The sequence below is a fragment of the Bactrocera tryoni genome, chromosome 3, assembly GCF_016617805.1.
Source record: "Bactrocera tryoni isolate S06 chromosome 3, CSIRO_BtryS06_freeze2, whole genome shotgun sequence".
NCBI classification, from domain to species: domain Eukaryota; kingdom Metazoa; phylum Arthropoda; class Insecta; order Diptera; family Tephritidae; genus Bactrocera; species Bactrocera tryoni.
In genome coordinates, this window is record NC_052501.1 from 31,805,011 (window position 1) to 31,822,285 (window position 17,275).

Sequence of the window (17,275 nt, forward strand, 5' to 3'; positions counted from 1 at the left end):
TCCAAAGAGAGGACCACCCGTGCAAGAGGAATGAAGTAAACATTCTGCAAGAAAAACGAAATATAGGAAGAGGAAAAAGGAAATGAATGGACATAGCGTGAAAAAAAAAGCACAAAACTCTATTAAGAAGGCTGTTGTTTTGCTCGACGTCCGAGGCCCGATGCAATTATAATTGCGGGCACTGGAAACATGTCGTACAGCGATATGCTTAGAATCGTCAAAAAGGAAGATGCTCTGAAAGAGCTTGGAGAGGACTTCTCGCGTCCGAGACAAGGGCAGGAACATCTGACATTTCGGACACACACTTCAATTCAAACCGCCGACGGAGAACGCAATTCAATTTAAGCAGTCAACAGAGACATTTCCACTTACAACACCCGACATAGACACTCGTATACTAAAGGAACCGACGAAAGGCAGATAAGTATTTTTCCACATAAGTTTAACCCCATAAGTGTTGGGTGAAAAGGATAACCTTTCAAATGTTAGAGTCAGCGTGTTTTTCAAATTTAATCGGAACCAATACTACATGTTTATCTATATAAAAATAAAATTAAAGTTCCAACTTTTTAAGAAGCAAGGGAATGACACATTGGACAGTTATAGTCGAAACATAACCTATTATATATCAATTGACGAAGTAACCGATCGACCTTTTCGTTAAAAAATAGTCAATGGGTTTCCCTTACTTTTTCGAAATTTCAATCAATATGCCAGAATCGCTTTTTGAACTGGTTGCATCATGCTGCACAGTAAGCATTACCAAAAAAGCCCTCAGTGGTAACCTATCGGTACCAGGTTAGCTAACTTTTACCCGGCTTGTAGCAAAAATACATCCCACAAAGCATAGTCATTCGCTTCAAAGGATAAAAATAAACCGACAACGAATTTAAATGTTTAGATCTTTGAAAAGTTATATATTCCAATTTTTCTTCTGGTGATTATAAAAAAACAAAAATTTTGTCAATTTTAGACTTACCTTGTCCTACTGCAAGTTGGGCGGAACATGTCACGTTTTCAATTCCAGATATTGCTTTTGCAGTGTAAGTACCAGCATCAGACTCACTAGAAAAAAATATTAATGCAAAAATAATGTTTAGACATATTATCGTTTCTAGATATTATTATATTATTTATAAGAAATTGTAATTATTTATTATAAGGGCAATGATTGTTAAATTTAAGATACCATTTTAACCCAGTTTTTTAATATAAGATTCATATCAGAAAACAAATAAAGAAGAGTAGGTGAATTTATTACCGAAGAACAAAATGCTAACAAAAGTAGTGTTACTTAATGTTATAAGATATCAAGGGCCAGAGAATATAATCGAGTTCGTAGATCAGTCCAAAACGGATTTCGTGGAGGTCGTCGAAAATCAGCTTTTGTTCCGGAAATTATTGATGCTGTGTTATATTGCCAGTTCGTTTTGTGACCTATCCTGATTAGTGGGACCAGCTTACATTTTATATTGCATGGGTATTTGACTGTACAACAAATTTTTAACGTTGATCCAACAGTTTGTCGATCGCTCAAAAAAAAGCCCTCTGGTGTCAATTGTTCGGGAGAAATTTTGCCATTTCATCACGGAAAGATATACATACAATCCAACAGCGAGTCAAAATTATTAAAATTTTCTACCAATATTCGAAGCCAGTGGCCTCAACGTATATCTTAATGGAGAATATTATTTGAACAGTAAAGTTATTTCGATGAATACATTTTTTTTTCTAATCACGAAATGTAGTTAAAATGTAACCAACGTAGATGCTTTTTTTGGGGTTTCATTTATGGTGAAGGCATTACTGCAGGAGTCGTGACCTTGTTTTTAGCGTAGTTCGTCAAGAATTAGTGTGTGTTCTTCCAATTGCATCTATGTCATAAAATTATGATATATGTTCTTCTAATATGCATCTATGTGTATATCTGAATGTAACCTTACATTTATAATATTATTTTATTTAAATATTTATATAACAGTTTTGAAAATTTGATTGAAATTGGCCAGTAGGTTACTAAGATTTAAGAAGCTTCAAAAATCAATTTTTTGCTTAAATCACTTTAAAAAATAATCTAAGAATATGCCCCCAAAGTTTTAGACGGGAATTTGAAATATTTTCGAAGCTTGAAGTAAAATAGTGACCGAGCGTCTAGCAGATATATAAGCGATTGGGCAAAAAGCGAAAACTTTGACGCGCGATTTCTCGATTTTCATTTTTACGATTTTTCTTCTTATCCAGGATAGAAAAAAACTAAACGTCGTATGGAATTCTGGCAAAGTTTATTATCTTTGGCATTAAATAATCTTCTATTTAAATTTAAAAAACTAAGAAAAGTCAAGTTTGAACATATTTTTAAACAACATAGAGTAAAATTTTTTTGGTCAAAAACCACTTTTTTTCAATTTTGAAAAAATTTGTAAAATTTTACATTTTTTTGGAATTTTTTTAGTTTAACTAGAAAATAAATTATTAAAAAATATTAATCTCTTTGAATTTTTTGTTTCCGATAGAAATTGCGACCTGTATCCTGCCCGCCGTCCGACAAATGCACATGCGAGATGCATCGGATAATTGCTTCCCAAAGGCGGAATATCAAAGATTTTGTATCCAAAAAAATTTGTGAATGATGCTTAAATATATAACTATAAACCCTATAAATTTCGCTTTAAACAATTATTTCTTTCTCTCCCAAAAAAATCCTCAAAAAAATCGATATTTTGAAGCCTCTAAACCAGGCCCCTCTTAAGGGAGGGCGATGAACACCTTTTGTTGGACAGTTTTGTAATTTTAATAGTTTCAAAAATACCCGTTGTATGGAACTGAGTTCTTTAAAATTAGAATGGAAACCATTATAGAAAGTGATGTCGAATGGGAAGCTATCATGGGATGTTTATCTTATGTTGTTGTAAAGAAGCTATTCCACCCAATTTGTATTAAACATACAGACGTATTATTATCATGAAAGGATTCTCTCCGAATATCTGTTACCATTTAAATCTCACACAATGATCAATGTTGATGGTAAAAAGTCAGCTTCAGTTTATAGATTTTAGATTAATTGCGTTTTGTGTGAGTTATTTTCCCCAACATCGATATTAGTTTATATTAAATAATAATTTAAACATTACATTATCGTTTTCATTAGTAAACCAAAAATATTTTTATGTGTAAAGTCCACTTGTCAATTTCAATTTCAAAATTTTCAGCTGTATTCATTCCTTAGAGAAACCCCCCTTCTAATAACGACCATAGCAAACGCAATAAGGTTAACGATTTAAAGGCATTCACATGAATCTCCGGTCCTTTAATTCGGAAGGTGCCGCTGCCCAGCTGGTTGTTGTCTTTGTGAAAATAAAGGCTGACAATACCGCTATCCAAGAAGTGCGATTGGACAAGGACTGAAACGAGTAGGTCTTTGTGGAATTTACTACAGTGGCCAAATAGAGAAGCGCAAATTCGGTGTTGGATTCGTCTAGCATCAAACAAAATCATCAAAGCTAAGTTCTTCAACATATCGCTGATATGCGCTCCGAGCCGTTCGATACCAAATGAGGTTTCAGACAAGGCGACTCCCCATCGTGCGACTTCTTCAATCTGCTGCTGGCGAAAATAATTCGAGCCTCAACATTCGCGCCGTGAGTTCTTCTTTCTCCAGACTGGATTAGGAAGCAAAGCAAATGAGTCGGGTAGTGAACGAGCGCAAGAAGAAATATCTCCTGTCCTCAAACAAACAGTTGTCGCACTCGCGACTAGGCTCCCACGTCACTGCTGTCAGTCATAATTTCGAATTCATAGATAATTTCGTCTATCTTCGAACTAGTATTAACACCAATAACAATCTTGCCAACACGTTCAACTTCGGACTGAGTAGGCAATTGAGAAGTTAAGTCCTCTCTCGACGAACAAAGACCAAACTGTATACGTCACTCATTATTCCCGTCTGGCTATATGGTGCAGAGGAATGGATGATGACAACATCTGATAAGTCGACGTTACGAGTTTTGCTCAGCTCTGAAAGTATTCGACGCAGAGGTGGAGAAGAACCTGGCCTCGCTTGGAATAACCGCGTAAGTAGTATTTACGCCAGTAAGGAAGAAGAAGATTAATTTCTTACTTTGTCTGTAGCAGCCGCTAAGTTTAGACATGTTTTTAAGAGGTTGACGGTTTTCGTTTCTTATAAGCTCATACTTTCTGATCAAAAACAATACTGTAACGATGACGAAGACTCCATATTCCTCAAAAAAGAGAACGTGAAGCCGTTTTACAAGATTAATGACATTGAAAGCCAGCGCATCGGTGAAAGCGATGAGGCTATACCACAAATCGAGTTTGAGAAGTAATTTTACGATTGAAAGAAGCGCTAGCATAAGTGCATAGTATGGAATGGGGACTATTTTAAAGGCGACAACAATTCAATTTCAAGTTAATCGGTTCATTAGAACTTGAGAAATCATGTCAGAAGTGTTGAAAATAGTAGTTTCGAGAAAAACGCGATTAAAGATTTGAGTCTAACTGCAGGCAGTCGGTAAATAATAGGAATTTTAAAAATTCCGTTGTGGAATATATTCTTAAAGATCCAGTCTTTAAGAATTTACTTACAAAAAAAAAATTGATTTTTTTCAAAATTCTAGACTAGAATACCCCCTTAATGTAGAAGAATGAATAAGCAATTTTTTTCAAAAACGAAAATTATCGGTTTTTTTGAACACACCTCGTATTGATAAATGCTGTAATCAGATTCTTTGCTTAGTAAACAATTTTATGTTTAATAATTTTGAATTAAATGAAAATTACCTGCAATTTTTAATATCCAGTCGGTATGAATTCATCGCTGCTTCTGTTTGCACAACTCGGTCAGCAAGTTTATCTTCCAAGGGCTTGTTATCTTTTAACCAAACCACTAATCCTGGTTTTTCAACAAATTGTACCTCGAAATGAGCAGACTCTCCAGCTATAAAAGTTTTAAAATTCGAAAATATTGTACCAACAAAACACTATTGTAAGGTATCACATAAATGTATGTTTAAAAATATTTTCAACTAAAATATAGTTATTGTATAAGTCAAAGGAGGCTTTTACAAGGCTTGCATTTTTTTGTATTTATTAAGCATTAATTTTTTTATAAACATGTTGCAGATTAACAATACTTAATACTATTTGATACGTCTCAGGAGGATCAAATGAGTTGAACTCGGATGATGTCTTTATTGAGTAAAAACGGTGGCCAAAATCGGACCATTGCCATATCCACAAAGTGGCCTTAAGTGGCAAATTGAACCAGACTATAACTTTGCAAGTTGCTATATTGCATATAGCAAGGAGGCTATAACTGAGTATCATCGGTATACATTGGTCAAAGTCTGTGTTATCTTATTTAAATTCAGAGAGGTCCTTTTCATAACGAAAGTTGTAAAAATGACTGAAAGCGGTCCATGAATTAGACCAACCCCTTACACTACATATAATATTACACGAAGGTATATTAGTTTAATGTCAAAATTAAATAACTATAATTAGCTCAGAACTTCTCCTAGCTTAAATATACCCGATATATACATATATCCATCTCACTAGTTGACTTTATACTTTTTGTATTGGTTAATATAATATGTGTGATATTTAGATGTAATTACGTGGACATGTTTTCTTCACTATAGGATGGTTTAGCGCGGAATATGAAGGAAGTTATGCAAGTACATACATATGTACATATCAAATTTCATTTTCATATTGAGTTTATAATGCATATACATACATACATATCTATCTCTATTAGTAAAGATATGTTAATAAACTTAAGCGATTATATACCTGTTTGCATTAGGTTCTTGTATTTTTATTTTATCATGATTTGATATCTTAATTGTCCAGTTAGTAGGTGAGTATAGGCGCTGTGTTTCTAACTAACCCATTTTATGTGTGTTCTCTGGCAAGAATATCAGACTATATTAATATTGGCATACACTCACTGTACCTTAACAATAAAAATCCCAAAAATTTTGAAAGGTTACTTAAACATATATTCAAAAGAATAATTTTAATATACCATAACCAGTTTTGTTGGCCTATATCTCAAGTCTCGGTTGAAAGATCTTAAGTACAAGTGTGATAGACTCTGCTTTACTTTACATACCTATTTGAAACATTTAGTAAAATAATCACCGTTCTTCATCCCCAGTAATGTTCTGTGCCTAGCATGAATTTCTGTTTATATACAAGGTCTGTCCCAAAAGAAACAGGACTGTTAAAAAAACAACAAAAATTTAATATTTTTCAAAAGTTATATTTTTTTATTCAAAGTAGTTTCCTTGTGCTTCGATATTTGCAAAATCTCATCAGTTCTTTATTTGAAACGTTAGATTGGTTCATGACATTTACTTTTTGAAGATAATTTCATTTAAATGTTGACCGCGGCTGCGTCTTGGGTGGTCCATTCGGAAAGTCCAATTTTGGGCAACTTTTTCGAGCATTTCGGCCGGAATAGCCCGAATTTCTTCGGAAATGTTGTCTTCCAAAGCTGGAATAGTTGCTGGCTTATTTCTGTAGACTTTAGACTTGACGTAGCCCCACAAAAAATAGTCTAAAGGCGTTAAATCGCATGATCTTGGTGGCCAACTTACGGGTCCATTTCTTGAGATGAATTGTTCTCCGAAGTTTTCCCTCAAAATGGCCATAGAATCGCGAGCTGTGTGGCATGTAGCGCCATCTTGTTGAAACCACATGTCAACCAAGTTCAGTTCTTCCATTTTTGGCAACAAAAAGTTTGTTAGCATCGAACGATAGCGATCGCCATTCACCGTAACGTTGCGTCCAACAGCATCTTTGAAAAAAATACGGTCCAATGATTCCACCAGCGTACAAACCACACCAAACAGTGCATTTTCGGGATGCATGGGCAGTTCTTGAACGGCTTCTGGTTGCTCTTCACCCCAAATGCGGCAATTTTGCTTATTTACGTAGCCATTCAACCAGAAATGAGCCTCATCGCTGAACAAAATTTGTCGATAAAAAAGCGGATTTTCTGCCAACTTTTCTAGGGCCCAGCGCGAAACACATTTCGAACCGAACACTGATTTTGGTAATAAAATTCAATGATTTGCAAGCGTTGCTCGTTAGTAAGTCTATTCATGATGAAATGTCAAAGCATACTGAGCATCTTTCTCTTTGACACCATGTCTGAAATCCCACGTGATCTGTCAAATACTAATGCATAGAAAATCCTAACCTCAAAAAAATCACCCGATAGTTGAAAAATCACCCGATTTTTGTCAAAAAATCAGTGACAAGCGTCGACCGATGACACGGCGCATTATCGTGCAACAGGCGCCAGGACCTTGCCTCACGGTATTGTGGTCGAGCACGACGAATGCGTGACAAAAGACGCTTCATAACACCAAGGTAAAACACAGAATTAGCCGTTTGGCCAGGTGGGACGAACTCTCGGTGTACAGTACCCTCGGAATCGTAAAAACAAATCAGCATTGTCTTTATTTTTGACTTCTGAAGACGACTTTTTTTCGGTGATGGCTCGTCTGGATGCTTCCATTCGGCACTTTGACGTTAGGTTTCGGGATCATATTGAAGGCACCACGTTTCATCACCAGTCACAATCAAAAATTTGTAGTTTATGTCCTTTCTCGACTCCTTAATCAAATCCTTAAAATGTAGGATTCGTAGCAATTTTTTCTCTTCAGTCAATTTGTGCGGAACAAACTTGGAGCACACCTTCCGCAGACCCAATTTATCTATCAAAATGCGACGAATGGAATGGTGATATTTAACTACATTTCCATGTAACGCAAAGAAGATTTCGGCTCATTCTTAATAGATTCCTGCACTTTTTCAATATTGTTTTGGGTAATCACTGATTTTGGCCGGCCCGACTTCTGATCGTCACAGAGATCCTCACGACCTTCTTAGAATCGCTTAAACCACTCATGCCCATTACTACGGGATAGACACTGATCACCATAAACATTTTCCATCATTTGAAATGTTTCAGTAAACGTTTTACCAAGTTTAAAACAAAACTTAATATTTACTCTTTGTTCAAAATGCATTTTACGACCGATGACCTAAAGCTGCTGTCACTTTTTGATCGATAACATCGATTGTAGTTATCCAATTGTCTTAAAATTTTTACGAAATGTCAACAAGAGATCAAACTTTTTATTTCATATACCCACCAATAGATGACGCCACCAGAAACAGTTATATTTAAAAAGTTCTGTTTCTTTTACGACAGACCTTGTATGTGAGTCTACGGAAAGCCCTCCTTTAATTTTAGTTTATGGCAGGCATCGTTAGATTAACAAGTCTGAGTATTATACTCACTGCAAGATATTGCAATTTTTATTGACTTATTTTTTCTACGGAACAGCTATGACAAATCTCAATCTAATAATAATAATAATTTTGTGACTTTTCCTTAAAATTTTTTTAGATATAATGCTTGTATTTAAATATATTTCGCATACGTTCGTGACAATCGCTTGAAAATATTTTAATCTGCATTCCATATAAAAGAGGAGAAGCATATATGTATGAGTAGTAAGTTTTGTTAAATAAAATATATTATAAAAACATGCGAAGAAATGTTAAAAAGTATGCTTACGTTTAACCTGAGCGCTTTTTGCTGGTCGAAGAATTTCGGGTTTTTCTAACGATTTTAAATTGTTTTCTTCCATCATGCGTGAGGATGATCGCGTTGCGATTCTCGACCCATAGTATTCTTCATTTCTGCTTTCTGCTCGGCTTGAGGAAAATATAGATCTATGATCGTCTTGTTTCCTCCTCTCTACTCTTGAGCTTGCCGTACTTCTCAAATTGTCTCCGTAATTGTCATATGAAGAACCTCTCTCATAATCTCGAGTGGTCGAACTCACTTGCAAGAAAAAAAAGATATAACTCAGTGTTGAATATGTGAATTGGACATACGCATGCATATTGTGGTACGTATAATACATAAGTATATATTTGAATCACATCGGTATTAATGATTGAACAGAGATACACATGTCTAATTTAGCAATATGTTCGATTTTATTAATATTTAGCGTCTGAATGCCTATTTAATTTACTAATTTCTAAGATATTGAAAAATTTCTATCAATTATTTACTACTCAAGTATATACATATCATGTATGCTATATATATTTTACAGGGTTTTACAATTCAATTTTCAATATTTCGAAATTAATCCGAAGGCAACATTATTTTATGATATTATTGGGTATTTATGTCCGTGTGAATGGCTTCTAAACAATTATTTAAGTACAGCAGGTTTTTAACATGTTAATAAATATATGTATATTATAGTTTTTTTAACACAAAAGGATTCGCATGCTGTATAATGTATCCCTATCTGGTATTAAAATCCCCAAATATGTAATCCAGTGTTGAAATATGTACATATATGGTAATGACACCCTAGCACTAATCCTACGAATATAAAGTCGCAATGAAACATTAAATAAATTAATTAAAGCACGAGTCTCCTTGATTTTGATGTTGATTCCAATGATGTTGAATGGATTTTCTAGCAAGACAAAGAAGAAGACAAAAGTGTTCTTTAACTCTCGGGAAATTGTATTGCTGAAGTGGCTGGACATAAGGCAGTCCAGATTTGAATCGATTGATGATCTCTGTCAAACTTCAGAATGTTCCAAGCAATTTGACAACCCTAAACAACCAAAACATGCAATTTTGACCGAACGAGACAAAATTTATAAGCCTGTGTGCAATTAGTGAAAAAACATTAGGGTGACACAATCCCTTATTTGAAAAATCCAAAAGTGGTATTGAAATAATTTTTTCCACATATCCATAAATATTTTATATGGAAAAATCAGAAATTATTATGTTTTTTAATTAAGAAAATTATTTGAATACAGTTTTATTTTTTAGTATAGTCAAAGTTGAAGTATTGCATATATAATTATGTGACCAGAGCAATTCGAAGTTGACCATCAGATTAATCCCAATAGTAAGTGCTGAAAACAGCTCACGCAGGGATTTTAAACTATACACACAAAGTTGCTGAAACGAATTGCTAAGAGCATCACAACTGTTCAAAGCAATAACAATATATTATATATATATTATTGTGTTTTTTTAATTATTTATTTTTTTCAATTCCCTAATGAAATTTCCTTGGAAATACCCCAAAAAAAATTCTCGGAAAATTTGAGCCCTTCATATTAACATGAAGGACTGGACGAAGGCATGTAAAAATTTTCCATTGAAAATACACGACAATTGTGATTTTTTATCTTAAAATGTCTATAGCTCAGAGGCATTTTATGGCATCGCTTTGACTTTAGACACATATTCTTCAGAATTGAACACTCTACAAAAATGCCCATGGCGGCAAAGTCGAAACCTACACCGACGAGGTAATACGGGGCTCTAAATCTGATTTTTCCACGAACTTGTAGGAAATTTTATTAGCTACATATAGCTGTGAACAAAACTACTTAGCTTTTATGAGACATTAATGTAGAAATCTATAAAGTAAGTAATAATAGATATTGAAATAAATAAGCATATTCCGAATTCCGAAGTCGTGCAAAAACATAGCCGTGAAACTTATAGGTAATAAAATTAATAAAAAATATTTTTTTTTTTTGTTTTGTTATTGTTTATCTACCATTTGAGTATTTCTTTCAGTGAGCAAAAAGGAGTATAATTAATCGCATCAAATATTCCCGAAAAGACAATTAAATCAATTCAATTGAACATAGTGCACAACTTTAGGCTTATTTTGACAGATGAAAATGTAAACAAACCAAAATAACAGATTTTTGTGATAAGAACATATGTTTTCGGTTTATTGTGTTCCAGACCTCAAATGAACAAAATAAATAAGTTTGTATAGTACATATATTAAAATTCCGTATATAAATTTGAACTAACATTTCTTCCATGTCAGACATTTTGAATTACATTGAATATCAGCTGACTGCTGTTGTCCGCATTGCTAAAGCAGTTCGTTTTTAAGGGAAAATATGAAATAGTAGCTATGTACCTTATGACAGTGGAATAAAATTCACATGTCGTTGATCATGCAAAACATGTTACGAAACGAGAAGACTGTCAAAATGCACAGATCTTATGACATTTGGTTCTTTTGAGATTATTGTTGTAAATTTTTTGGATATTTTTGATTCCATTTCACATAAGAGAATTAGGCCCTTATATACATATGTATTTACAATAACAAATTTGCTCTTAAACCTCAACATAATAAACTGTTTTAATATTTCAAAGCACTTACATATTTTGAACAACCTAAATATTTACATTATTTCTTTTTCCTGGCTATTTATCTGTTTGAAAATCAAATATTTGTTTGATAAATTATTTCGAAGTATAAGTTTACACTTGTCAAAGAATTCTAACTAAAATATTTATGTATTCTACGTTGTTATTTGATACTGCTACGTAAAACAATAGTCACTCCTGTACTTTCTTCAAAAAAAAAATTGTAAAATTTACTAAAAAATCTGCAAAACTAAACCGCCTGGTCTCTCTTTACAAGAAAAAGGGGAGTTTCGGACAATATTATCTATGTTGTTGATCAATTGATGTACCGACCCGAGTCAACTGTTACAATATGAATAATCGATTCTTCGGCAATGTTGAGCGCTTTCGTTAACGCAAGCTGAGTATGCAACCTGTTCGAAAAAGCACACCTGGTATCCTAGCCAAAACGGCTGTGGATATTATCACTCTAAATGTGACAATTTTGTTTATTGACGTACCCATTCAACCAAAAGTGAGCTTCATCGCTGAACAAAACGAAAAGTCGCGCGCAACAAACCATTATTTTGGTATTAAATTTGAACATTTGGCAACATTTTTCTGGAGTATTTTTTAAAATTTTGTTTGAGATAACAGTTAATTGATTTATAGTAGTATATATGCATAAACCTCGAATGCAAAAATAGCAGGAGAATGCAAATAGAAAATCTTTGTTTGATATGTTTGGTTATTTAGTTAATTATAATTACAAATTATTAAAGGTACTCAGTTTTTTTTATTAGACATCTTCGATTCGCTATTTCTCTACTCGAATATGCATTCCGTCAGCATAAAATCATATTAACGACGAGTAACCATCGGATAAAATCAACAACCGACCAGTTATTCACCATGGGCCAAATTTTGGAAAAGACCCGTGAAAGGAGAATCGACACACACCACCTCTTCGTCGATTTCAAAGCTGCTTTCGACAGCACGAAAAGGAGCTGCCTTTATGCCGCGATGTCTGAATTTGGTATCCCCGCAAAACTGATACGGCTGTGTAAACTGACGTTGAGTAACACGAAAAGCTCCGTCAGAATCGGGAAGGACCCCTCCGAGCCGTTCAATACCAAACGAGGTTTCAGACAAGGCGACTCCCTATCGTGCGACTTCTTCAACCTGCTGCTGGAGAAAATAGTCCAGGCTGCAGAACTTAATCGAGCTCGTATAATCTTTTATAAGAGTGTACAGCTGCTGGCGTATGCCGATGATATTGATATCATCGGCCTCAATACCCGCGCCGTTAGTTCTGCTTTCTCCAGACTGGACAAGGAAGCAATGCAAATGGGTCTGGCGGTGAACGAGGGCAAGACGAAATATCTCCTGTCATCAAACAAACAGTCGTCGCACTCGCGACTTGGCTTTCAAGTCACTGTCGACAGTCATAACTTCGAAGTCGTAGATAATTTTGTTTATCTTGGAACCGCATCAACACCACCAACAATGTCAGCCTGGATATCCAACGCAGGATAACTCTTGCCAACAGGTGCTACTTCTGACTGAGTAGGCAATTGAGAAGTAAAGTCCTCTCTCGACGAACAAATACCAAACTTTATAAGTCACTTGTTATTCCCGTCCTGCTTTATGGTGCAGAGGGTTGGACGATGACAACAACCGATGAGTCGACGTTGCGAGTTTTCGAGAGAAAGGTTCTGCGAATGATTTATGGTCCTTTGCGAGTTGGCCACGGCGATTATTGCATTCGATGGAACGAAAAGCTATTTGAGATATACGACGACATTGACATAGATCAGCGAATTAAAAGACAGCGGCTACGTCCGAATGGACGAAAACGCTCCACCTCTGAAAGTATTCGACGCAGTATCCGCCGGGGGAAGCAGAGGAAGAGGAAGACCGCCACTCCGTTGGAAGGACCAAGTGGAGAAGGACCTGGCTTCGCTTGGAATATCCAATTGGCGCCACGTAGCGAAAGAAGAAACGGCTGGCGCGCTTGTTAACTCGGCTATAATCGCGTAAGCGGCGTCTACGCCAATTAAGAAGAAGAAGAAAGAAGGAGATAGAGGACAGCAGAATGAGATATATTTCTAAACTTCGCAAACATCCAAACCCATTTGCTAATGTCTTGGCAAATTTCTGCAAGCAAACACGTTTAAAAAGAAGTGATCTACCAGCCTACTAGAGAGCAACGTTCTACCAAAAAAGCTCAACCACATTCTTGAGCTTCCTTAGTTTTAAATAGGTTTAAGATTTGAATACTTATTGTTAGGCTTGACTAAGCAGATCCAATAAGTAAAGAAATATTGAAAAAAAAAATATTTAGAATGAAATTCAGCTATTGTTTGAGCTTTAACAAATACAGTTGATTTTATACCAGAAACTCCAGTTTATTCGTAAATGTAAAATATATAAATAAATGTAAGTACACATGTCCGTACACGTAACTCCTAATATATGGTATATAACATTGATTAAAATCGAACATAATATGTATGTATGGTAAGTATGTTCTTTTTTTACCAACAAGTAAGGTAACTTACATTCAGCGCGCCTCCGCGAATATTTAGCAGAATATCCAGTTGTATAGTCTTCCATTTTGGAAATGTTTGAGTCTGTTACTTCAATTTCTGTGCCTACTTCCTTGTGTTCCTCATGAATATTTTCAATGTGTTCTTGGGATTGGTCGTTAGTATATGGAACTTCCACGATCTCGTAGATGGGTCTTTTAGTTTTCAATGGAGGAGTAAATATGTGTAGAAAATCACGAGCTTTAGCTTTTTTAACTGTATCTTCAGCGTATTTAGTGGAATCAGTTGATTTAATTACAGCGCTTTTAATAAAACGTAATTTTTGTTTAGCCGTATGAACTGAAGTATCAAAATTTTGGGAGTCATAAATTCCTTTTAAGAAGTTTTCAGATTTTTGCTCTAAGCTTTCGTTATGCACTATAAGCTTTTTTATAGATTGCGGCAAAGGAGGTGGCGAAGGTGGACGAGCTTTTACTATTAAAATTTCAATTGAAGTTTCGTATGATATGCGTGGTAAAGGTTCAAAGAAGCCAGGCATGCGATGAAAGTTAGGCGGCAAAGGCGGAGGAGGGTTTGAAGTTCCTCCGCCTTGATATGGCAAACTGATTAGGTTCGTTAAAGTATTAGACCATTGCTGCAAAGAAGCACTATCCTTTATGTTAGTAACATTCATATTTGTTGATTTACTATTATTTTCGTCTGAAGCTGCTGTAGTGTTAATAATAAATTTGGATGATTCAGTATAAAAAGGAATATCACTTAAAGTAATTTTTTTACTGCTCGCTACTTCTTTAGGTGTCTCATTAATTTTTGACAATGGCGGTGATAATAAATTTAGTGAGGACTTAATTTGTGAATTATTTGATATTTCGCTATTCTTACCAACAGATCCATCGGATAACATTCTAATATTGGAAAAATCCTTACATTTATTAATTAATTCTATATCATCAGTTGATGCATCCCTACACTGTTGGTTCAAAATTACATCTTTTTCAATCAGCATTGTATCATTTGCATTATTTATGGAATCATCTTTCTTTTTCGATAACAAAGCATTTTCTGTTACCATATCGGAAAAGTCTATCCTTTCTTCCTCAAATAATTCATTACTTTTAGTAAGAGAGCTTTCATTCTCTTTTGTTATTGTACTCTCAAAATGCTGTATATTTCTATCTGGATGCAATTGTGTATGATCTTCTAAGCATTTTTCTTTTTCCTTCACACGTGATTCCTCAGTTTTAATAAGTGAGTGTTTATTCTCTTCAAATATTTTACTCTCAACTGCTTCATGTTGTTGTTTATTTCTGTTCGAAAGCAAAATTGTCTGTTCTTCTAAGTATTTTTTCCTTTCTTCGTCAGTTAAATAGTAATCATGGGCCACATCTGAGGCTTTTATTCCAGAATAGGGATTATGTGCCTCAGCCTTCTGCGGTAAGTGAAGAAGTAACTCATTTTCATGCAGTACTTGTGAGGAATCAATACGCAAATCATCAGCAAAATGTTCCTGTAATGCCGATTCATCATCTATGTATGAAACAATTTCTTGAAACCATCGTTCCCGTATATCTATTTTGTGAGGTTTTAATGTAATTGGCAAACATGTGTTTTGCTTTCCCGGTTTTCCTGTTATGTATAACACATTTTCGGCGACATTATTCTCAATATTGCAGTCTGGTAGTTTAATAATGTTTTGTAAAACAAAAATTGACCGTTCTTCATTTATTTTCCTTAGATTAGAGATTAAAATCCTCGATTTAAATAAAAATAAATATCGATCGTGAGATTTTTGAGCAGAATCTTTTATAGTCCACCAATCGTGGTTAAGTAAACGTCCGATTTTATATATATTACCTCTATATCCTTCTATGCTAGATAAAAGTTTATTATGAAATGCTCTATTAGGAACGCTAAGCATTAGTTCCAAGGCTTTTTGTAAGTCTTTAGTATTTTCAGGCACATTATGTGAGTACTTTATTAATTCCTGAAATAAATTAAAAATACATAGTATTCTATGGCTAAATAGTCAGATATTTTGCGTTTTGTGTAATACATTTTAGTTTGTCAACAGACAATATGTAATATGTACATATATACATATATACAATGTACAATGCATATCACTTCTCATAGATACATCAACATTAAGAAATGTGTGATTTAAAAAACCAAGACTTTCCGTTACAAATTTATTGCTATATGTTTATAGAAAATGGTAAAACTTTACTTGTCAATTTAATTGGTATCAAATGCCATCATTCTTAAAATTTAACAGCTTGGAGCCTTCTAACTTTTCCAATGTACGACAAAATGTCCACCTGCAATTGTCTTGATCATTTCATAATTGAATTTGACATATTGAAAACCGCACAAAAGAAGCAAAAAAATACGTCAACATTTTTTGTTAAAAGAAAACTTCTATGAACAACTATGTTGATATGTATATACAAATGTACACAAATAGCTGGAAAATTAAACACATATATAATTCGCATAAATAAAACATTTTTTACACGATTTTATCCCAATTAGCACAATTCAATTTACTTCTCAGTCACGACAAATGAGATGTTTCTTAGAGTGAAAAGTGCGAGTACAAAACGTCAGATCGATATCTGAAAAACTGAAGGACAGATAGACCGACATTGCTAAATCGACTCATCTCGTCTCTCTGCTCATTTATGTACATACTATATATGTACATAATATATATGTATATTACATGATTTCCGTCGTTTTCTTCTAGATGTCACAAACTTCCTGGTAAACTTAATACATACAAGGTCTGTCGTAAAAGAAACAGGACTGTTAAAAAAAACAACAAAAAATTAATATTTTTCAAAAATTATATTTTTTTATTCAAAGGAGTTTCCTTGTGCTTTGATACAGCGTTTAGCTCGGTCAATTAGCATTTCAAATGAGTGTTTAAGGTCATTTTTCGGAATGCTCTTGAGAATATCGGTCGTCGCCTTTTGGATAGCTGAAATGTCCTGAAACCAGTGTCTTTTCGTGGGCAAATGAAGTTTTTCAAATAGGTAAAAATCACAGGGTGCCAGATGAGGTGAGTAGAGTGAGTGATTAATGGTTAATATGGAGTTTTTTGTCAAAAAATCAGTGACAAGCGTCGACCGATGACACGGCGCATTATCGTGCAACAGGCGCCAGGACCCTGCCTCACGGTATTGTGGTCGAGCACGACGAATGCGTGACAAAAGACGCTTCATAACGCAAGGGAGGTAAAACACAGCATTAATCGTTTGGCCAGGTGGGACGAACTCTCGGTGTACAATATACCTCGGAATCGTAAAAACAAATCAGCATTGTCTTTATTTTTGACTACTGAAGACGATCGACTTCTGATCGTCACAGAGGTCCTCACGACCTTCTTGGAAGCGCTTAAACCACTCATGCCCATTCGAATATTTGTAGTTTATGTCCTACGGGATAGACACTGATCACCATAAACTTTTTTCATCATTTG

At 34.6% G+C, this 17,275-nt stretch overlaps 1 protein-coding gene across 5 annotated transcripts in view; it reads right to left on the reverse strand.

The window, feature by feature from the left end:
• Positions 1-843: 843 nt before the first annotated feature.
• Positions 844-17,275, reverse strand: part of LOC120771358 (obscurin-like) — a 63,111-nt gene continuing 46,679 nt past the window's right edge. For 4 of the 5 annotated variants that reach the window (XM_040099312.1, XM_040099314.1, XM_040099315.1 and 1 more), the window contains 4 exons: positions 13,807-15,778; positions 8,618-8,887; positions 4,798-4,954; positions 844-1,065 (listed from right to left, as the gene is read on the reverse strand). In XM_040099312.1, the coding sequence (XP_039955246.1) occupies positions 942-1,065; positions 4,798-4,954; positions 8,618-8,887; positions 13,807-15,778 (2,523 nt within the window). In that variant the 3' untranslated portion in view covers positions 844-941. The remainder of the gene's footprint in view (positions 1,066-4,797; positions 4,955-8,617; positions 8,888-13,806; positions 15,779-17,275) is intronic. The other variant, XM_040099316.1, reaches the window with a different exon arrangement.